A 22,861-nucleotide genomic window follows, 5' to 3' on the forward strand; every position below is an offset into this window, starting at 1 on the left:
AGTATGAAGCTTGGTTGAGAGACTCAAGAATTTCATTGCCACTTGGCAAAAACAGCTGAGAGAGGCAGCGACCTCATCTCTTTGGGTAGTTGGAAGTCATTTCTCAAAAGATTCTACGTGCCCTGCATGACTAGGACAGGATCACAGGCACTGTGCTTGAGGCCTGAGTTCTGGGTACAATGCAGACAACAATAATGAACCCTACTCTCAGGTGTGTTGAGAACATTAAATGACAAAATGTGTATGGGAGGCTTTGAAAATCAAGATGGGTGAAGTACTGTTGTTGGAGTAAACTGAACACAGGGTTCACTTTGCTTCCTCTGGCTCAGAAATGAAGCCAATGTGGAGGAGTGGAGAGAGCATAGGCACTGCCTGGGTTCAAGTTCAGGCCCCACTGTTTACAGCTGGGTGGCCTTGGACACCACTTTATATCTCTGACTCCTAATCTGTAAAACAAAAGTAATAAGTCCCTCAAAGTTGTTACAGGAATCAATGAGACTAATTAGAAGATTACTGGCATACAGTAGTTGCTCAATCATCCTAAGGTAGTAGAAAAAACACGACCTAGGGTACAGAAGCCATGCCTCTCAACTCAGATTCTGCAACTCGCTGGTTGAATGATCTGGAACAAGTTACCCAGGGGTTCTGAGCTTCTGTTTTCTTATCTGCAGGATGGTGGGCGGCAGGGCTGTTGTGAGGATGAGGGACAATATGCGGGAGGCTCTAGGCACAGAGCTGGCATGTGGTAGACTCTCAGCTGTTGGGAGCTCATGTGGGTGTCACTCACTCTGTTTAATGTCGCCTTCAGGCACTGCGCGACCTTCAAACCGGCCATCCCTCTGGTTGTTGAGCAGCTCCTTCTCCTTGCCCACTGCGTTCTGCTGCCGGGACACACCATCCAAATCGAGGGCACCCGAGTGGGCAGATGAGCCAGGGCCCAGCTTTGGGGGTAAGGGTTCCCCACTGCTCTTCTTTAGGTAGGAGGCAGGGGCCCAGCCTTCTTTGCCCTGGTACCTGGGGGGAGAAGGAAGGAAGCCAGTCAGTCAGGTCTGCCATGGGAAAAAGCCATGCTTTACTGTGGATCACACTTCAGGTCTCTGATGGCAGGAATGCTGGGTCATCCCTGCCCAGGGCCAGAGGCGGGCACACTGCTCGCTACCTCCTGAGGAAGCCTAAGCCCTCAGCTTGGCATCTGAGGCCTTTCCAACCTGGCCTCTGCTTGCACCTCTTACAGAATCAGTATGTCCCACCCACCCTGCCAGCCTGCAGTCTCCTAAGCGCACTATTGTTTTTCACTCCCACCAAGCCCCTGCTCTTGGCAACCCTCTTTCTGAAAAGCCCCTTCCCCCCTCTCCTTCCTGGCAAGCACCTACTCCTCTTTCCTGGCTTTGCTTAACAGAGAATGAGGCCCTCTCTCCATGGTGCGCCTGCTGTCTCCTGCACATACCACAATCCTAGCACCTATAACACCCAATGACACTTGGCTGTGGTGATCCTGTCTCCCCAATTAGAACGTAAGCTCCTGGGGGCAGGGACTGCAGCTAAGTCACCTCTATGTCAAGAGCCCTGGTGCCAGTGAGTTGAATGAGGAAACAAAAGGACAAGAGAACAAACTGCCAGTGGGCCTGGCACAGGGAGAGCAGATGCAAAACAATTACAGTTGTTATCCCCTTATAGTCATTGCTGTCATGATAACAATGACGATAACAAGAACTGGCATTTAGTGGGCACTTACCGTGTCAGTGCTGTCCTGAGCACTTTATAGCTATTGATGTATTTAAATCCACCCAATCCTGGGAGGTAATAGGTACTATTGAGGTCTGTTTCACAGACAAGGAGACTGAGGCACAGAGAGGGTTAGTACCTTGCCCAAGATTACAAGCAAGTATGTGGCAGAAATGGATTCAGACCTAGGTATTGGGCACCACTTGGTGCCCTTAATCTCTGTGCTTTGCTGCCTCCTTCCAGCAGCCCCAGGTGGCATAGACAGGGCAGGGCTCCATCCACATTGGTTAACTGAGATTAAACTCATTCAGATGGAAATGGAGCAGGTTGGGGACTGGGTTCAGGGCTTGCCAAGGGTCAGCTGGCTGTCACTGAACTGCAGAGTGACTGAGACCCTGACAGAGCAGCTCACTGTCCCTCCCAAAAGGAATTAAATGAGTTAACAATCACTTAATTCTGCACATGACAGAATTCAGTTTAATAGCAATGACCAGAGAGGTCAATCTGGGCCAGAGGTGTGCTGGAGAGAGCTCGCACCAGCTTGTGAGAGCCACTTGTGCACATCTTCCCAACTCCACATTTAGTGACATCACACTGATAACCTGAAGTTGGCCAGGGTGGGAGTATTTACACCATGGCAATTGGCAAACACCGTAACTCAAGTATTTTCCCTTAGAGAACTGGTTGTTAAACACTTACCAGAACCCACAAAATAGATGCCCAAACATTTGGGGAAAAGCTGAATAGACCCAATTGACTGGAGATGATACATGGCAGGGCCAAATCTCTTGTCATCACTTTTAGAACTAATAGCACCGGGTTTCAATGAAAAAAAGGTCCTTTACAACAGGAATCAAATTTATAAGGAGGTAGAGATCTGCAGAGTTTAGTGTCTATCAATTTTAAAAAATCTGCTGAGAGGGCATGTCCTAATTAGAAAATGTTAGGCTACATACAACCCACACCCTCAGTATGAGACAGTTCATTGTTTGGGGACACTGAACCATAAGCAGAGAGGTGACACGCAGTGGTGGGCTTAGGGGTGAGAAGGTATGAGCTCCCATTCTTGCTCTGTCACCAAACCTTCAGATGACTGCAGCCCTCACTGACATCCTGAACACAACCTCATAAGAGACTGAGTCCAATTAAGCCACTCTCAAATTCCAGAGCCACTAAGTTTGGGGATAATTTGTCATGTAGGAAAATAACATATTACTTAATGTATGTTTGCTATCATGATCATTACTCTTTCAAATTTCAATTCTGAGATCCCCTCCCTCAGGAAGGCATCCTGACCCCCAGGCTGAGGAGCCCCTCTTCTGCCCCTTCATTTTCCAATGCACCACCAACCACCCTGCTCTGTAATTGTTTATGACTTTGTCTTCTGTGCCTGTTGGTGGGAACTTCTGTCTTGTTCACTGCTGACTCCCCAGTTCCCAGAAGAGGGCTTGGTCCAAAACAGACTCTTGGTATGTGTTTGTTGAATGAATGAGTAAATGAATGAACGTAGTGCCACATGCTCAGTCCAGTGTGAGTGGCCCTGCAATACATCATGGCGCAGACACCGAGTCACAGTGACCTTGGCTTCCTCTATAGCCCTAATTTCCTGTGGCCACAACCTGCCTACTGGGGTGATCAAGGAGGGGTTCCCCAGACATTACTAAAACTGGGCAAGGTGGGATGAGTTGGTCACCCCACCTGCCTATGAGGTTCTGATTTCATCACATAGGTGAAAGAGCTGTGAAGAAGCATTTGAAATGCAGGTTTCCTGCTTTTACTATTGAACTCTGAGGGATGAAGGCAAGTTATTGGCCCTAGGATGTGTTACTATTGATGTGATGTTTATGCACCATATTGGTCTCAGAGTGGGGCCGAAGCAGACGATCACTCACATGAGGTGGCCTCAACCTCCAGTTACTGCTTATGAGAAATGTCTGGAAGGGAAGACTGGCCTTGCTGAACATCTGGAGGTAGAGATCAGCCACTGCTATCTGTAGTTTGGCATGTCCGGACAAGGTTCTGCTTATTATGAACTTTTAGGGAAGGATATGGGTAGGGAAGGAGGCCAAAGAACACAGAGGAAAAGTATCCTTTAATGGCTCAGGCAGAAACTTCACCCATCTGCAATCACTTACAGACCTCTGTGAAGCAGGAGCCCACGTGACCTGAAACCCACCCAGCTAGAGCAGGAGGCAGCGTAGGTACCTGATCTTCCACCAGCCTTCCAGGTTTTTCTGGATGACCTCCACCACGGCCCCTCTCTCCAGGTTCATTTCATCCTGGTCACGAGCTGTGTACGGGTAGATGACTGTGTACTTCTCCTCTGTGGGGACAAAAGGATATGGAGTACAAAAAGGACAATCAGAGTCCCAGGACGCTGACTGTGATCCACACAATGCCCTGGCCTGTCAGAGGGAAGATTTCCTCCAGAGATTTCTGTGCACCTCCCAGACCTCCGGTAGCTCCGGATGGCCCTGTGCAAGCATCTACAGGACACAGGACAACAAAGGGCAGGTCTCAATCCCTCTGAAACCCCTCAGTGTCGCACATTCATCTTCACCTTCCTTAAATTTGTGCTTCTAGGTCATGTCCTTGACCACCTTATGCAATACCCCAACCCATGGCTTCCTCATTCCCCTACCCAGGTTTATTTTTGCCCCATACCTGGAATTACCTTCTGACACAACATATTATCTACTTATTTATTGTGTTTCATGCCTGTTTCCCCTGCTGGAATATGAACTCCATGAAGGCAGGGGTTTGTCTGTCTTGTTCATTCCTACGTCTCCAGCACTGGGCACGGTACCTGGAATATTTAGTAACCGTTTAGTAAATTAGGCAATGTGTAGTACCTGAACAAGTCCTGAAGGCCTGGTGGGAGCCACCTTGCTCACACAGAAGGGGTTAAAACCCTCTATGGCTTGTCGCCAGGTCTCGCTGGTGGAGAGTTCAGGGATAGGCTGAACTTGGGCAGCTGATGGTTCCAAGCTGAAATCACTACCAAGGAAGGGACAGCTAGCAATTTTATTACCTAGCTGGTAACTGATCTTCATTTTTCATTATGTTCCAGCCCCTGGATCCAACCATGTTTGAAGCTTCAATTTTCATTGCCTTCCACCCCACTCTCTGTGGTCCCCCCTCCCTGCCTCCAGCTGCGTCCCTCCCACAGCAGCCCCTGAGGGCCTGGGCTCGGCTGGGAGGGCTGGTCATTGTCACACTCAGGCAGGGTGCTCCAGAAAGCAAGGGACCAGCTCCCATCCCCAATGTCATCAGCCCTGGCTGCTGAAATGGAGAAAAATGGATGCATGTCCCAGGGCGGCCAGCAAGGAGAGGGGAGGGCGTTCCTGTTTTGGTTACATTTCAGCCCCTAGGGAAGTGACTGAGCCAGCTGTGGCCTGGTGTCCATGGTTAGTATGTTAGTACACTCTATCTCTTTAGGAAGACACCACAGACTGTCCATGGCCTGCCCAGCTGGTGCAGAGGGAGGCGGAAACACACAGGGCGTTTGTTTATTTATTGATCTAGCCTGCTGACCTGCTCCACAGGGGCTGAGCTGACTCACGTTGCATATATCCTGTGCTCAGCAAAGTCAGCTGCCGCGCTCATTCATGGAAGCCGCAGGGTGGGGTGCTGGGCTTAGGGGGGAGGGGAGAATTCAACCCCCGGGATGCACAGAAGTCCCGTTTGGTCTGGAGAGAACAGGGCACTGCTGGATACTACGCCAAGTGCAGTCAGTCCCGAGTCCTGGACTCCTGGGTCCCCACACCCTTTGGTTGCATTGCACAGAAGGATTCTCTACCACCCAAGGGGTCCTCTCTCAGATCCATGGGATGCTCAGCAATTCCAAACAAAGCTAAGGGTGGAAGACTTTGTAGACTGTACAATGGACACCTGCCAAAGCTTCCTTTCTAGCATCTATTTGCCCTGCTATGGTGGCACTACCAGCCTCGGTCTACATGGTTTGGGTGAGGCTGAGCTCAACACCTCCTAGAGGGACAGGATGGTTGTGTAACCCTGCCTGGCAAAGTGCTGCAATCCCCCTGGCCACCATGATCCAGGAATGGCAAGTAACCCAAATGGGTCAGTAGGAAACAATCCTGGGACTTGTGTTGAAGGAGAAGCTCTTTCTTTTGTGGATGTCCCTGAATGGTACCTGGAACTACTGTCACCATGAGAGAATGGTGCCAAAAAGGTAGAGAACAGAGCAGAAAGGTGGCGAGAGAGTGCTGGGTCCTGATGACATTTTCAGACCCCCAGATCCAGCTATGCTTGAAGCTAGATCTGCCCTGGGCTTTTCAGTGCTAGTTGTCAATATACTTCCTTTTTTACCTAACCTGGTTGACATGGGTTTCTTTCCCTTGCAACTCAAATGAGCCTAATGAAAGAAATAGGTCACTGGTTCAGCATTATAAAAGCCACAACCTGGGAAAAATCCAAAGAGAACCCCAAAGCTGAGAAAAACCCCAAGCTCGCTCCTCCCAGACCCACATGCCAATACACATACACACAAGACAGACAAGATCATTGTTTCTCACATGCAACAGGCATGGGCAGTCCCAGAGCAGGGAGGCTCATGCAGATGCAGTAACCCAGCTCCAAACACCAAACGGGGAAGAAAACTCCGAGGTAGGCACCTTGACGCCAGCTGATGGCATACAAGTCCCCCAGAGTCCGGTGGCGGCCCATGGGCCGGGGCAAAGACCAGTACCTCCATGAGACTGGATGGGAAGCATGTGGAGGGGAAGGGCAGAAGGCAGAAATAAGAAGAAGGCACGTCCAGTGTCTTGATGCAAAGGGGCACCAAGCCCACGTTCCCACTCAGGAGCTCCAGGTGTCTTACAAAGACCAAGTTCCTGAGTATTAACCTTGAATTTGAGTGAAGAGGCATCCAGCACACTTAATTCTATTCCCAGCATGATTATAAAAAGGCACTAAGAGAAAACCTCATAGTGGAGGGAAGAAAAATGAACAAAAAATGTGGTCTCTCTCCTATCTTCTATTTGCAGAATCTTGGCAAGAGTCTCTATATTTCAGAGCCCGTTTCCTAATCTGTAAAATGGGGACAATAACTGGTCTCTTACAGAGGCACGCCCACAGTGGTCGTCATTAACTTGTGTGAGGGAGCTATAGTTTCCATGTAGTACGCCACTACCCCTTCATCTGGGTCGATTCTTGTAGTACCCTAGTGTTAGCCCAGCCCCTTGTGCCTGGAAGCCCTCACAAGCACAGAGCAAACCAGCAGACACGTTACCCTCAGGGTGTGGGCCCTAATAAAACTAAATGCATAACCACATACAATTTTTTTTGCTAACCTTTGAACATAGAAATATCACCCTTCTGTTCTCCCTCTTTTCTAATAAATATATACTTAATGTGTCTTTATGCTTTCTCAAAATAGTCAACTAAAAGCCAAAAAAACTCAATCCTAGGGAAAGTATGGCTGGTATGATAACTGTTCCTGGTTATTTATTGTTCCAGATTCTTTGCATGTGGGATTTTTTTTTTTTTTAAATCCCATAATACAGATATCATCATTTCCATTTTTAGATAAAAAGGCTGAGGCTTAGAGAGGTTAAGTCACTGGCCTGAGATCACTCAGCCTGTAAGTGGGACAGCTGAGATTAAAATTCAGGTCTGTCTGGCTCCCAAATCTGTGTTTATTAGTGAAGGTGAACTCATATTCTAGTTTTAGAAATGTTTCTAGGGGGTAAAGGGAGTTGGTTGGAAGCCTTAGTATTTCTGGCATGGCAGGAATCACCATTCAGGACTCCTGTAGGCAAGTTTCCCTGGGAAACAGAAGCATGTGTGTGGGTGGGTGGAGGGGGTCACCCAGTATTGGCCATTTAAACTAACAGAGAAAGCAGAGATCTTTAAACAGATGGGGTCAAATGTCTTGCAAATGAAATAGAAGCAGCTCCAGCATCTTGGCCACAGGAATAATTCTAGGGAGAAACAGTGAGGCACTGACAGTAACAGGCTAGGGTCCTCCTGGGGTCCCATGAAGCTTTAGCCAGGCTCACTCAGGCTGGCTCCCAAAGGCTCCTAAGAAAGGGCAGGCTTGCCCTTCAGCCCTAATCCCATGGCCTGGCTTCATGTTCACAGGCTATGGAGCCTGAGCCAGCGAGCTACTGAGACTTGGAGGCAGAGGCTGAAGGGAAGGGACTGGGTGAGCAGGCAACCCGGTAGGGGTGACAGCTGCGCAGGTTCTCCCCAGCACGCAGAGGTTCGAACTCCTTCCTACCTTCTTCAGGCTGTAGGGAAAACTCATCCTGCACCCCGTCCTGCCCTTCCAGGCAGGTCGCAGGGACCCAGCCTTGCTCTTCAGCGGTGCTGACGAACCACCAACCTGGGGAAACGACAGTGCAGACTGGCATTAGTTGGGTCAAGTGTGAAGCCTGGGGTGCAGAATATAATATATTCAGTCACTGTATCAGTTAACACCAGGATAAGGCTAAAAAGCTACCATTTTACTGGTAGAACACAACTACCCCAGGCTACCAAGAAACTTGCTTCTGAGCCTGAGACAGGGGAGGGAAAAGTCATCCTAAATGATAAGAATAAAGAATATTCAAAGTTACTGGATGTGTGAAGCACCAATTATTTCACTTGCATTATCTTATGTAATCTTTACATTATCATCCCCATTGCACAGATGAGGAAACTGAGGCTCAAAGATATGAACAGACTTGTCCATGTTCCCATGGCTTACGACAGAATGGTGATTTGTTCCCAGGGCCATCTGAAACTGAAGGCATTGCCCCAGTAACTTATCTGAGACACCGACTTAGCATTTGTTCATGTCAAGAGAAATCTGGCTACAGATGTAACTGCTTGAGAGGCCTCTCACCCAGACTCAGGTAGTCCTAAAAAGAAGGACTTTCTTGGGGCCTGTGGTAGGTAGAAATGACACCCTTACCAACCCAAAGATGTCCGTGTCCCAATCACAAGAGGCTGCAAATATATTAAGTTACACGGCAAAGGGAAATTAAGGTTGCTAATCTCCTGACTTTAAAATGGGGAGATTATCCTGGATTATTTGGGGTGGGACCGAGGTAATCCCAAGGATCCTTAAATATGGAAGAGGGAGGCGGAAGAAGTCCGAGGGAGATGTGGCTGTGGAAGAAAGGCACAAAGAGGTACAACATCACTGGCTTTGAAGATGGAAGAAGGGGCCACAAGCCAAGGAATGTAGCTGGCTTCCAGGAGCTGGAAAAGGCAAGGAAAAAGATTCTATTCAGAACCCACAGAAGGGAATGCAGCCCTACCAATCAATACCTTGATTTTAGGCCAGTGAGGCCCATTTTGGACTTCTGACCTAAAGAGCTTTAAGATAATAAATATGTGTTGTTCTAAAATACATGTTACAGTGACTGGTAATTGTGTGGGTGTGAACAAATGGAACTCTAGAATTGATAAACCTATGGAAAACCAGAAATTGGAAAATATGTCCTATGCCTTCATAAGGATTCGTATTTGTAAATATTTTTATGGGAATAAGGAAAAAACGACAACAACAGTAAACTTGTCTGCAGCACTCGAGATGAGCCAGACACTATCCTGAGTGCTTTACATCCACTGCTGACTTGCTAGATCCTCACAACAGCCTTATGAGGTAGGCAATATTACTGTCCTCTTTTTACAGATGAGGAAGCCGAGGCCCAGAGACTTGCCCAAGGTCACAAAAATAGAAAGTGGCAGAGCCAGAATTTGGACCCAGGATGTCTTTGAGCTCTTACCCACTTACACTAGTGCCTCATGCACTGCTTTGGGGAGAGTAAATTGGAACAGCCACTGTTTGGAAGCAGGTAATTTGGCAGTATCTTAGAATTTAAAATATGTGTATTTTATGGCCCAGCAGTTCCACACTGCAGTATCTAACCTAAAGAAACACTGACGTGCACACAGATGTGTAGCCCTGTTGATACTAGAGAAAAATGGCTTATTCAGACATCGAATACTAGGCAGATGTTAAAAAGAGTAAGAGCTAGATGTTGACTGAAAAATAAAGCACACTGCAGATCAAAATGTGTAGAATGACACCATTGGGTTTAAAAAAACCCCCACAAAATTATACACACACACACAATACTATGTACATATGTGTATGTATGTGTATATACGAGGGTACTTCAAAAAATTCACAGAAGGATTTGCATTATCCTTTAATTCCATATTTCCATGAACTTTTGAAGTACCCTTGTATATGTATGTTTGAGTATATATGTGTGTGTGTACTGTATGTATACACACACATATATACAAATGTGTGTACATAAAATTATCAAGAAGGATTCATACCTAACCAATAGAAGGGCTATCTGCGGCTTGGAAAAGGGACTAGGGTTGAACTTGGTAGAAAAAATAGAGTTTTGCTTTATCATTAATGTTTTTTTTTTTTTTTTTAATTTTTTTGGCAGCTGGCCGGTATGGGGATCTGAACCTGTGACCTTGAAGTTACAAGGCTGTTCTCTAACCAACTAAGTCACTGGCCAGGCCTTATCATTAATGTTTTAAGAAGAGTTTATACATGCATCACTTGGGGTAAGTAAAACACAATGAAAACTAAATGCTGCTAAGTTTGTTGGCGACCTGAAGATTTGACCATCCACACCCACCTTCTTTTTGCTGCACATACCAGCATCTGGACATAACAGCATCCCACCCTGGCCCCTACTCTTCTTCCCAGCACCCCATCCTTCCTGACTTCACTCAAACTGGCAGCCCAGGGGAGTGGACGCTCCCTTCCTTATGTCCCCATGGTGTGTCCTAGCCACACCACACAATCTGCGTACTCTCATTTTCAGGAAATAGAAAGTCACATGGCCGTAGGGACAGCTGGAATTAGTTTGAAAGTCCAGCTCTGCAGCCTGTTATGAGATCCTGGGTGAGTGACAGAGTCACTTGGAGTCTTGGTTTTTGGCTGTGAAGCAGGGATAACAATTCCTATATTGAGTAATTAAGAAGGTTTAGTTGGCTAATGCTGGTCTCATGACTAACATGACAGCAACATGAACCAGATGATGCTAGAAAAACCATTTTTCCCCTATTCTTTGGATCTTAACTAGCCATTGGGGTATCACAGAGATTGGCCCCCTAATGGTATTACTGGCCGATTTCACATTTTAGCCACAACAAACCTAGTGTGTTTATGCTGCTTCTTCATTCCCTGCTCCCTGCTTTTTGTCTTCAGTGTTGTGAGATGGCTGCTTTGTGGCTAAGGAAGGCCAAAGGGAAAGAAACCCACATTGTTTGAGCACTTACTGTTTGCCAAGCATGAGTTTCGGTACTCTGTACATCATCTCATTTAATTCTTATAGTACCTCCTTGGAACAGAAGTTTTCTATCTTTTATAGACGAGAAAATTGATGGTCAGAGAAATGAAGCAACCTGAATGGCTCAAAATGCAGATTTCAGATGGAAATCCAGGCTAAGTGTCTCAGTCATACCATATTCTGTCCCAGACACAGCCAGTGTATGTGACCAGTGATACCTGGGACGTGCAGGTGGGCTGAGGAGACAGGTCGTGTGTCTGTCCCACCAGAGCTCAGAGCTAATAGAGTCTTCTTGAAGACTCCCATGGGTAGTAGTCAAAGGCAAATCAAAGGAGCAAATTTCCAGTGGAATTCTCGACTGTCTCTATGAGTGCTTTAAAACCAGAAGGAATGTTTATGAAATGTGAACCTCAGAACAAATGAGTAACATCTGACCCAACCGGATGCTGACGAGTCGTGAGCACGTGGGATATGTGAGCACTGGGATCAAACAGGGGAAGCTTTCCAGGAGGTCCTCAGCTGGACCTGTGGGAACTGACCAGCTTGGACTGACTACTGCAGTTTCTGAGTTTCCAAGGGTTTCCTGTCCTAGGGACTCGGTGACAGTGTGGTTTCAGTCCCTACCTGACTCGTTCTTCTCGATGATGTCCACCACCTGCCCCATGCTGAGGCTGATCTCTGAGCTCTCCTGCTTCTGGTAGTTTGCCACCACCACATACTGCTCCAGGACCATGGGGTCCACTGAGGTCAGGTCACCCCCTAGGGACAGCAAACACAATCAGACATCACGGCTGGCCACCACCCATGCATGAAGAAATAGGAACCGGGGAATAGGGTGGGTCAGGAGGACATTCCAGATAGAGAAAAAAGCTGTTAAAGGACTTGTCCCAAGGGTGATCTCATTCATTCATTTCGCTCATTCACTCAATCACCGAAATTTACCAAGTACCTACTATGTGCGGGTATTGGGGGTTCAGAGTTGATTAAGATATAGTACCTGAAGAAGCTGACAACCTAGTGGGAAAGCTCATTCATTCATATTCATCCATCTGCCATTATCCATCCATCCATCATTCATCTAACCAAATATCTGTCCATCCACCATCCATTAAACCATCTATCCATCCATCATCCACCCAAAATCACTCAACTATTAACTCATGAAGTCACCAGTTATGTTCCAGACACTCTGTTAGGTGCCATGCATACAAAAGTGAATGAAACAGCTATGACTCCCAGCCTCAAGAAACAAAATCTAGTCAGAAAGACGGACAAATACACAAGTATATATAATCGATAAGTATAGAGAATTATATAAGCACTAGTTTGTGATAAATGAATTGCTGGGAACAACCAGGAAGCCAGGACAGAGAATGAATAGGAAAGACAATGTTATATTAAATGGCGTGGTCAGCAAGAGCTTCCTGAGGAGGTGACATAAAGCAGAGACTGAGAGAGGAAGAGGAGGCAGGAGAACGGGGATAAAGCCTTTGCATTCTCTGGGGACCTACAGCACTGCCAGACACATAGCAGGTGCTTAATAAATACTTAATGAATACCCGTGTCTGTCTTCTTCACTCAGTATCTAGTACAGGTGCTCAATAGACATTTGTGGAGTGAATGAACAAAGGATGAATGGAGACTTCTGGAAACTCTTCCTGCCCTACACAGGCTCCAGGCCTCCTCTTGGGAGCAGGTAGTGCTGAAAGTTGTCTTTAAATACTGTCTTATGAGCAACGAAAGACTACTCCTTCTTGCCTATGAGTAGGAATGGAGGCTTCAATTGAGTCAGAATCCAGTTAAGTAGAGTTACTCTGGCTAAAAAGTTTACCTGTTGCCACCCAGTTTTAACACCTGATGGTGGCACGGTTGTACCACATACAATTTTAAGGACTCAGATGAACAGAATGGTCTGTTCATTTCTTCATGAACTCTCCTAACCACTATGCCAATGGGATTTTGCAGAACTCTGAGCAGTGAGAGAGTCAGGGAATGACAGGACTTACTGTGAGCAAGACACAAAGCCAGGAAATGAGAAGGGCAAAGAGCAAAGGTTAGGACTCTGGGCTGGCATGAGCAGATCAGAGACTGGCACAGGGCTCAGGGCTGGCACTTCCTCCAAAACCCTCTCTGGGGCTTTTAGACTGTAGTTCCCTGCCATGAAGTGGTTCAGAGAAGAGTGCATGGAGTTGCTTTTTCAGCATAACTGCTTCCAGAGAAAGTTGCTTTCATTTTACTTAGAGCACTCAACTTATAAAAACTGATGAAAAAAAGAACCCAATTCATCTGATCTAACAGGAGTATCAACCTAGGCTTCAGGCCATTCAGGTGTTAAGTAGAGACACCTACTGGTGGAGTATGATATTGCGGCCAAGCTCTATGAGTATAATGCATGAGTCCCAAATACCCAAAAGTTGAGGCCTCACGGCTAAATTCTAGGAGGTGCCAAGTGTGAAATCAAAGGATTTCTAAGCAAGGAGTATCATTATCATGGCCCAGCAGGAGATATGAGAGATGGAAGAGGTCAGGAGAGAGATTTCACAGTGGAAGGGCGATTTTATCATTAAGAACTATAAAATATTCTTAAGAGGTATGGTGCCTAATCTACCACAGAAGTTTTCTATCTGGGCATTTTTTTCCTCATAATGACATGTCTTGAATTTTTAAAATGATGAGTAATGGTAAAATGAGATTTTCCTCCCAGAAATTCACTATATTGCCAGGCTTGTTGAGAGTCAATAAATAAGAGAATATGTACATCAAATTTTCAGGAAGAAAGAAACTCCTTAAATAATCAGATGATCTATTAAATTTTTATGAGAACACTTCTTTCCCTGCAGGATGAGCAGAATTTGAGACCACACTAGCCAAAGTCTTCAGGAGCCAGCCAATCATGACTGAAAATGCTGGGGACAGATAAGTCCTCTCTAACTGAAGAGCTCTGGCACAGAAATCTCAGGAGTTAGTCTGTCAACCTTAAATCTCCTTAAAATTCAACCAAGAAGGCTGATTCTAAAATAAAGGAAATGTTAAAAGTCCAGATAAAAAATAAGGCTAATCCCGGCAGAGGTTCTTGGTCTGAATGAAGAAAGATGCTATTTTCCACCCAGTTGAACTATAAATAAACCTGTCCCCCATCATTGCAGGTGAATGATGTAATAACGGTCACCACAAATTAGAGCTTCTTCTCTCTTTTCCAGACAAGTCCCCTCATCAAGCCTGTTCAGACCGGACACTTGTTTTCACAAACCAGAGCTGTCTCTTTCCTCTCTTCCCTCCCACCCATTTCTTCCAGGGAAAGTCTCTACACTCAAAACCAGAAACTCCATGACCAGTCCCAGAGTGGCAGCTCTGCTCTTTTCTAAGAAACATATAATTATCCTCAGGGCTCAAGAACTATTTGCAGCTTTAGCAGGATACCACGGCTCTGGCCAGTATCTATTAAACCGGAAAGTAGAGCTGTAAACAGACTGGTTGGGAAAAGACCAGAGTTAATTCCAGACACCATACCTTGAGACAAAGAGATCAAGTTCCTCTTCATTCTTCCCTCCAAGAATGGCCATTGGGTCTGTAAAGCTGACCACAGACCCTGTACCCAGGGGGCGGTAACGGGACCAGAGGTGTTGAATTTGGAATTGCTACTGAAGCTGGTCAGGGATACCATGTGCTTTAAGTAATAGTAGCAGTAGTAATAAAAACAGCAGTAAACATATATCACTCACAATGTGCCAGGCACTGTTCTAAGTGCTTCACACATATTATTATAAATCCTATAATAATCCTACAAGGCAGATTACTGTTATCACCCCCATTTTACAGATAAGGAAACTGAGGCCCATAAGAGGAGGCATCCTTTATCCTCGTCAACCCTCTCAAACTTCCTGGCATCCTAGAAAATTAAGGAACTTAGAGTTCTGGAAGTTCTAAAGCCCGCATTGGCTTCATGTATGGGATGGACTAGTCTTTGCAGATGTGGGGGATGAACTTGGGTGGTGAGAAGAAGTTGGGCTGTTAATCTAAATTTATAAACCCCAGGCCTGTGGGAACTCAAGGGTTCCTCTGTGCATACCCAAATTCCCACCTTCCCTTTCTTCCGCGATTGCTTTCAATAGAAGAGTTGTATTGTCCGGGGAACGGAAAGATTGTTAGGAAGATAACTGGCTTTAGGGAGGAAGGGAATTTGGGAACTGCTTGATATGCTCTTATCACTGCCAGAAACGGTGGCTGAGGGCAGCTGGGGCCTGCTGCTGAGAATGTCAAGTGGGTTAGGCACAAATCTCCTGCACATTCAGCTTCCCAGCCTGCCCCTCAGCCCAGAATGTCCTTCACTGTATGGAAAACTCCTGCTCATTCTTCAAGACTCAGGGTTCACCTTTCTGACCCCTTCCCAATGCCTGAGAAGAATGCTCTTTGCTCTGAGCCATCACGTTACTTTTCATAAAGCCGAACAAAAGTATTTAACTCCTGGAGTTGGAGTTGTCTCCCCAACTCCATGAAGGCATTCACAGGGAAAGACACCAAGTCTCATCCATTTTATATATAATTTTTTTGGTACAGGATGAAACAACCTCAAATCCTTTTTCTTGGAAATAGAGTGGGATATCAATCAATCAATGAATCAATCAAGCATCAACCCATCCACTCATCCATCCATCAATTCCCACTGCTATATCCCCACTGTGGAACCCAGGGCCTGGCACATAGTAGGTATTCAATAGGAGTATGCTGAATACAGAATGAAGAGATGGAAACAGAAAATATTCTTACCAGATTTCTTTTTCCCAAGGTGCTCTCTGTACAGGAAAGAATGGGGTGGGAAAGAGTGATGAGTCAGTACGTGTGTATTGACATGAGTTATTCCATTAGGAAACTGATTCTCCATCCCATACCAGTGAATGAATGAAATCCAAATCAACCCCAGGTGCCCAGACTTCTTAAAAAAGATATAATTCCTCTTAATTTTCTTCCTTTGCCTGATAAGCGCTCTGGGACCCTGGGGCCAGTATCTCCATATCTTCGTAAAGTGGAGGGCCTTGGGGAGGAGCTGAAAGGGGCTACATAGTCTGAAAACAGGAGTTAGGCCCCCACGTTGCACAGAGCCTGAAGCCTACCTTGTCGGGTATAGCAGAGGTCCCTGTCCCACTTCTTGGGTCCCCCAAGCCATAGACATAGAGCAGAAAGTGCTTGGCAGTAAGCGGTAAGGGAAACACACCAAAACTGGGAAGAAGCCTGGATGGCAGTGAACACAGCACATCTCCCTAACGGTGATATGCGAGACACTAATATAGGCTAGAATTCACAGGAAATAATGAATAATGGTCCCTTTACATTTGTCAACCATGTCAGTGTCTGTGGAACACTGGCTGCCTTGCCAGCAGACTGTAAGCTCCCTGCAGGCATGGCCTGTGCCTGTCCTGCTCATCTCTGTGTCCTGGTGCCTGGCACTGGGCCTGGCGCTTGCCCTGGCAGGCCTTCTATACCTATTTGCTGAATGGACGAACAATGCCAGCACTCCTGGCTGGACAGAACACCAGGTCAAAGACTCCTGGTCCTTGGAGAGGACAGTGGGCAACCCCTGGCCTAGCTCTCCTCCACTGGTGTGTCTATGATGGTCTGACACTTGCTCAGAGGCTGGGGACCCACTTTGACCACCCTGGCCAGGGAGGAGGCCAAAGACATCCTAGCATTAACAACTGTGGGGTTCTGCATAAATAGGAACCTCCTGAAACTGTGGGAGAGGAAAGAAAGCTTCTATTGGAATCTCCAAGTGGCCCATGGTCTGCTTCCCAAAGTTAAGATCTCTGGGACACTGAGATGAGGTAGAAGAAAATTTAGATACCACTGAACCCAGCAGCCCGATGAACACATGCCATGACCAATACTCCTCCTCTGGTGGTGGCGGCCAGTGTTCCTTTTTCCTTCTGTTCTTGGGCAATAAGTAAGATTTGTAGAGCACTTCCCCAGTGCTTTTCTCTACATCTTCTCATTTGAGTCCCCAAGCAATGACGTGAAGGACGTGTCATTAGGCCCACTTTATAAAAGAAGAGACTGAGGCACAGGAACAGGAAACAACCCGCCCAAGCTCACCAAGCTTGAGATTGCTTGTTATGGACTGAATGTCTGTGTCCTCCCAATACATATGTTGAAGTCCTAACCCCCAGTGTGATGGTATTTGGAGATGGAGCCTTTGGGGAGGTGATTAGGTCATGAAGGTGAAGCCCCCATGATGCGATTCGTGCCATTATAAGAAGACACATGAGAGAGCTGGCTTTTTTCTCTCTCTCCACCCTGTGAGGACACAGCGAGAAGGCTTCCATCTGTAAATGAGGAAGTGGCTGTCACCAGGAGCCGAAATGGTTGGCACCTTGATCTTGGACTTCCTAGCCTCTAGAACTGTGAGAAATAAATTTATAAATTTATAAATTTATAAACTGTGAGAAATAAATTTATAAATTTATAAATTTATAAACTGTGAGAAATAAATAAATAAATAAAGTCACCCAGTCTGTGGGATTTTTCTTATGACAGCTCAAATAGACTAAGACAACGGTCAAGCCACTTTCCAATCTGAGGGCGTATCAAGCTGGGCACCTTGATCAACCAGTAAGAGGTAGAGTTGGAATAAAAACAGCCATGTCTGGGCATTCAGAGAGAAACAATACAATGAGCCTCCACGTTCTGAGCAGCTGGCATGTTCTAGAATTTTTGCTGAGGGCAGTCTTTCAACCCTCACCGTTACCCTGACGAATGCTGCTAATCCTTTGTCACAGTGGAGTAAATTGAAGCCCTGAGGCAAAGTGAGGAGACCTGAGGCTAGGAGTGCGTGAGTGGTGGAGGCAGGATCCGAACCTGGGTATACCCATTCTGAACCCAGGCTCTTTTCTATTAAAGGGGTATACCGTACACAGAGGCTGCACAGAGCTTAGGTTCAGACTGGGAAAATTCATTTCTACCTCTTCCAAACTGTGTGACCTCGGGCAAGTCTCTTTTATTATTCTGAGCCTCAGCTTCCTCATCTGTAAAATGGGAATGACGGTTTTTTATCTGAAAGTTTTGTGAGAGAATGAAGTGGAAATGGAACACGATAAGCTCTAGTCTTTTGATTCATCTTGTCTAGAAATAATAACTGAATCCAGAGGCTATGAGCCTGAGCTGGCTGTTTAATCCTGAAAGCCCAGGAGGACTGTAGACAAAGGTGCTTTGAGAATATTTCACTGTCTTGTGATGCTGATAAATGCTGGGAAATATTTACCAGACACGAACACTTTAAAGACACTAAGAACTCAAACATTAGCCAGTACAGACTATAAAGACCCAGTATTACTAGATTTATATTTATTCTGTATTTTTATTACTTTTTTTCACTTCATGGAACTGTGTCTTGGCTCCTATGTTGGCTTGACATTTCCTTGTGATCTAACTCAAAACATTTACTGTTGTCTCTTATGGAATGTCTTCCTTGATTCCAAAGCTACATGCTTCTGTGTGTTCACTATGAGAAGCTGTATTTACTTACTCTGTGCTTGTCGCAGGAAATGGTATTTATTGGAATAGAGATTTATTGTAGTAAGTTAAGTTTACTCTTCTGTGTGGTAGTTAAAACATTAGTCCTGAGTGATCACTCAGAGGTCTGTGACCTCTGAACTTGACTCTGGATATTGCCACATATGTATATATATAAATGGCCCGACTTCACTTGTTAAAATTCTTTGATGCTTTCTCCTTACAAATTTATTCTAAAAATGAGTTTTGTGACTCCAACAGATACATTTCCAAAAAGCAACATGTGTCTTTCTATCTTGATGTATATAAAGTGCTCAGCATGCTACCCAACATATTGTGGTCATGTAACAAACCTAAGCCTCGGTTATTATTGCTGCGTTGGGCAATCAGTAAGCTCAAAGCTAAGAAGAGCAGTTCTCACTTTTGTAACAGAGCCTGGCTGGCACCGGCCCTTCCTGATAGTGCCCAAATGGACCCCAAATTCTGCTGACTCTTGCTCCTGTGACCCCAGGATGGTTCCAGCACCTGTAGGCTGGTCTCCTTTTCCTACTGTGATTTCTCCACTAGCCAGATCCCTTCTTTCTGCAGATATGCCTGGCGCCTTTCCCAGAAAAGCACTTTTTGAAAAGCACTATGTGTACATCAGTGTTTCAGACTGGCAGCATGTTGGTGTGTAAACGCTGGAGGGCAGGTGGCGCTTAGATTTTGTGCAGTATGCAGTGTGGCCTGTGTGGCTGTGGCTGCTGGATATGAAGTGATAGGCATCCGGGTGTGCTGCCTGTCCACTGTAGGGAGCAGTCACAGGGAGGCAGGGTGGTGGTGGACATTCAGGACAGCTTTGGAGCCTCACTAATCAGGGTCAAATCCTGGCTCTGTTATTGGCAATGGGACCTTGAGCAGGTGTCAGTCACTCATTCACATCCCTAATTGTTCCTGGGCATACCTCCCTCCATGGGCCAGACAATGAGATGAATCTACTGCCCAGTCCCTGCGTCACAGGCTCACAGTCTACCCAATTCTAATATACTTGGATAAGTGCTGTGGGTGAGTGCAGAGTACTATGGGACTACAGGAGTGGCCCTCAGCCAGTTTCCTTCACCTGCCAAATGGGACTATCATTACCCTCTTAGCAACTGTGAGGACCAAATGAAGTGAGGTCTTGCAGGGGCTCAATCCATGAAATCCAGCTTGATTTTTGCTTTGCTTTCCCATGGGGCTGGCTGGACCAGCAGGAGGGAGGGCTGTGAGGACACAATCTGGGGAGGTCCACAAACCAACTTACTCTTTGGGGGGATTCAGGTCTTCAGGTCTTGTCTCAAAGAACTGAAGCACCTCATCACACTGAGAGATATAGGGGGGCAGCTGGATCAGGGCCTGGAGGAGAGAGACACAGGTGAGTCCAAAGGAAGGAGAGGGTGTTAGGAATGCCACATGCCAGAGGTTCTCAAACTCCTGATGTTCTCAGGCTTCGGAATCACCAGGAGGGGTTGTTAAAGCAAAGATCGTTGGGCCCCACCTCAAACTTTCTGATTCAATATGTCTGCAGTGGCGTCTGAAAGTGTGCAATTCTAACAAGTTTCCTGCTGACGCTGCTGGCTTGGGGAACACCCACATACACACATACACACACACATATACACAACATGTATATGTATATTTTAGGTGTATTTGGACAAATAATATATAAATATTTACACAAAAAAAGACCATATTGTACATGCTATTTTGTAAACTCATGCTTTCACTTAACAGTAAATTGTGAACTTCATGCCGTATCATTATTCTTCTACAACATCTTCTATACTGGATATTGGGCATCTACTGTATAGATGTATCACTTTATTCAACCAGTCGCCTACTGGTAAACATCTAGTTGTTTCCAACATGCTTGCATGTATGTCTTTTTTTTTTTTTTTGTCTTTTGTCTTTTTCCGTGTCCGGCAACGGATCGCAACCCTCAGTGTTGCCCCTGTACTGGACAGGGACCGGCAACGGGATTGCAACCCTCGGCGTTGCCCCCGCGCCTTGCTCAGCCCGTGAGCGGGAACCGGTCTGTACGTGGGATCCGAACCCTCGGGCGGGAGCGCCGCCGCGCTTCCCAAGCGGCGCACTTATCCAGTGCGCCACCAGGCCGGCCCCTTGCATGTATGTCTTGACTCACAAATCTGAAGCGTTAAAGTAAAGGGACTATTTTATGATTTGGATAGAGGTTAGAAGCCTCCAGGTTAAAGAGAAGTTGAAACATCCCGAATCTCCCACTGGCCAATTCCATGTTAATCTGCCACAGCAGCTCATCAGCTGGGTCGTGAAGGAACCTCCACTGTGTCTGCCAACAGGCTGGATAAGGAGGTGGGTTTAGGACACAAAGTGGGGCAAGGCATTTGTGGTGTCAGTTTGTCTACCAACAGGGACTCATTCAGTGATTCAATGGGCATTCTTTGTGTCCAGCACTGCACTGGTTTTATGCCAAATACAAGAGAAGTATAAGGTACATCCTGCTCATTAAAGGATTTGAAACTAAGATATGGCTCCATAATGAATAAAGAGCTCAGTTTAAAAAATATTTACTAAGCCCCCTCTGGCCCAGGTCCTGGACAGAGGTGATGGGGACACAGAGGTGAGTGCAGTAGAGTCAGTTCCTGCACACATTTAATTACAAACAACTGTGCAGGGACAGCAAACCTGTATATTCATGAATTTAAATAGCATTATTTAATGCCAGCCACATCACCCCACCAGCGCATGCTCTGCAGTGAAGCGGGTCTCTGTTCTCTCCTAGAAGGCCTCAGTTCCTTGGTTCCTCTCATGTGCCTTCTCACCATGCTGAGCATGAGTCTGGGGTCTGGGGCAGAAGGGACATGTCTTGTATTTTCTATATAACCAGCCCTTAAAAGCTCACTACCTCCACACTCAAAAGTGATGTGTCAACTTTGCAGGGTTATTGGATATGGATAGACCAACAGAGAGACACATAGAGGTCTCCAATGTGGCACCTCCTACAGGGTTTCAGAGGTATTTTGATCCTACATGATTATTTCCCCCATTAAAAAACCTTTAATTGTGGCACAATACACATAATACGAGAGGTCTTCAAAAAGTTCATGGGAAGATTTGTATTATCTTTTAATTCTATTTTTCCATGAACTTTTTGAAGTACCCTCAAATACTTGTGAAATTGGCCATCTTAACCATTTTCAAGTATATGGTTCAGTGGCATTAAATACATTCACACTGTTGTGCTGCTGTCACCACTGTCCATCGACAGAAGTCTTTTCATCTTGCAAAACTAAAACTCTGTGCACACTAAACAATAACTCCCCTTCCCCCTCCCCACTTCAATCATTCTACCTTCTGTCTCTGAATTGACTACCCTCAGTTCCTCATATAAATGGAATCATACAGTAGTTGTCCTTTTGTGTCTGGCTGATTTCATTCAGCATGTTCATCCATTCAAGATTTATCCATGTTGCAGAACATACCAGAATTTCCTTCCTTTTTAAGGCTGAATAACATTCCATTGTATGTATATACTGTACCACATTTGATTATCCATTTATCCATTGATGGACACTTGGGTTGCTGACCCTACATGATTTTTGAGTCAGGTTCTAATTTTAAGTCAACCCCCCCCACCACCACCAAATGCAACTTGCCCCAGACCTACATCAGAAAAACAACGTGAGGTGGGCAGATGGTTTAGTAAGGTATCTTCCCTAATCCTTATCTACTCTTCCATCTTTCTGGGGTGAAGGATGCTGACTGAAAGGGCTCACTGATTTTTTAAAAATCAGCCTTTAGGTAGCTCCTGCTCTGCAGCAAATCCCAGGGACTGACCTTTTCCATGTCTGAGGCAGAGAGTCCTAGAGGGAGAAGAGCAAGCACTTCCCTCCCCCATCTCCAGTTTCTGATCCCCCCTTATTTTTCTGGTTCAGAGCAGTGACTGGCCATTCCCCCACTTTCCTCTGAAATCCTGCAGCTCTTGCAGTTGGAACCACATAATGAAGGTACTGATTACACGCTGGACTGTGGTGAGTCCTGGCTGCTTTGTGTGCAAATATCTTGTGGCTTCCCCAGACTGCAATCACAACACTCCCTGACGCTGGCTCACACTTGGTGGCTCCTGAAGTGCATTTATCTGCGTCACTGAATGAGTGTATAATCTTGGGAGGGCTGGCCCATTCTAAAGATGGGGACATGGAGGCTCTGGTGAGGTGACGTGGACTTGAGAGTCCAGGTCTGGCTGACTCCAATCTTCTACCCCAAATCCACGTGGGCACAGAGGGCTCTTTCTCCTCCACCTTCCCTACATGTCTATACAGTGCTGGGGAGACCCACGAAATCTGGCCAAAAAGTATCCGCTG

General features: G+C 46.1%; 1 protein-coding gene across 4 annotated transcripts in view; it reads right to left on the reverse strand.

Moving 5' to 3' along the window:
- SH3PXD2B (SH3 and PX domains 2B) overlaps positions 1-22,861 on the reverse strand; it is a 62,715-nt gene that overhangs the window by 16,049 nt on the left and 23,805 nt on the right. For 2 of the 4 annotated variants that reach the window (XM_008579730.1, XM_008579727.1), the window contains 7 exons: positions 19,783-19,874; positions 15,765-15,790; positions 11,622-11,756; positions 7,967-8,071; positions 6,360-6,443; positions 3,931-4,048; positions 788-1,014 (listed from right to left, as the gene is read on the reverse strand). In XM_008579730.1, the coding sequence (XP_008577952.1) occupies positions 788-1,014; positions 3,931-4,048; positions 6,360-6,443; positions 7,967-8,071; positions 11,622-11,756; positions 15,765-15,790; positions 19,783-19,874 (787 nt within the window). The remainder of the gene's footprint in view (positions 1-787; positions 1,015-3,930; positions 4,049-6,359; positions 6,444-7,966; positions 8,072-11,621; positions 11,757-15,764; positions 15,791-19,782; positions 19,875-22,861) is intronic. The other 2 variants (XM_008579731.1, XM_008579728.1) reach the window with 1 other exon arrangement.

This window comes from Galeopterus variegatus, unplaced genomic scaffold (assembly GCF_000696425.1).
Source record: "Galeopterus variegatus unplaced genomic scaffold, G_variegatus-3.0.2 Scaffold1948, whole genome shotgun sequence".
Lineage (NCBI taxonomy): Eukaryota > Metazoa > Chordata > Mammalia > Dermoptera > Cynocephalidae > Galeopterus > Galeopterus variegatus.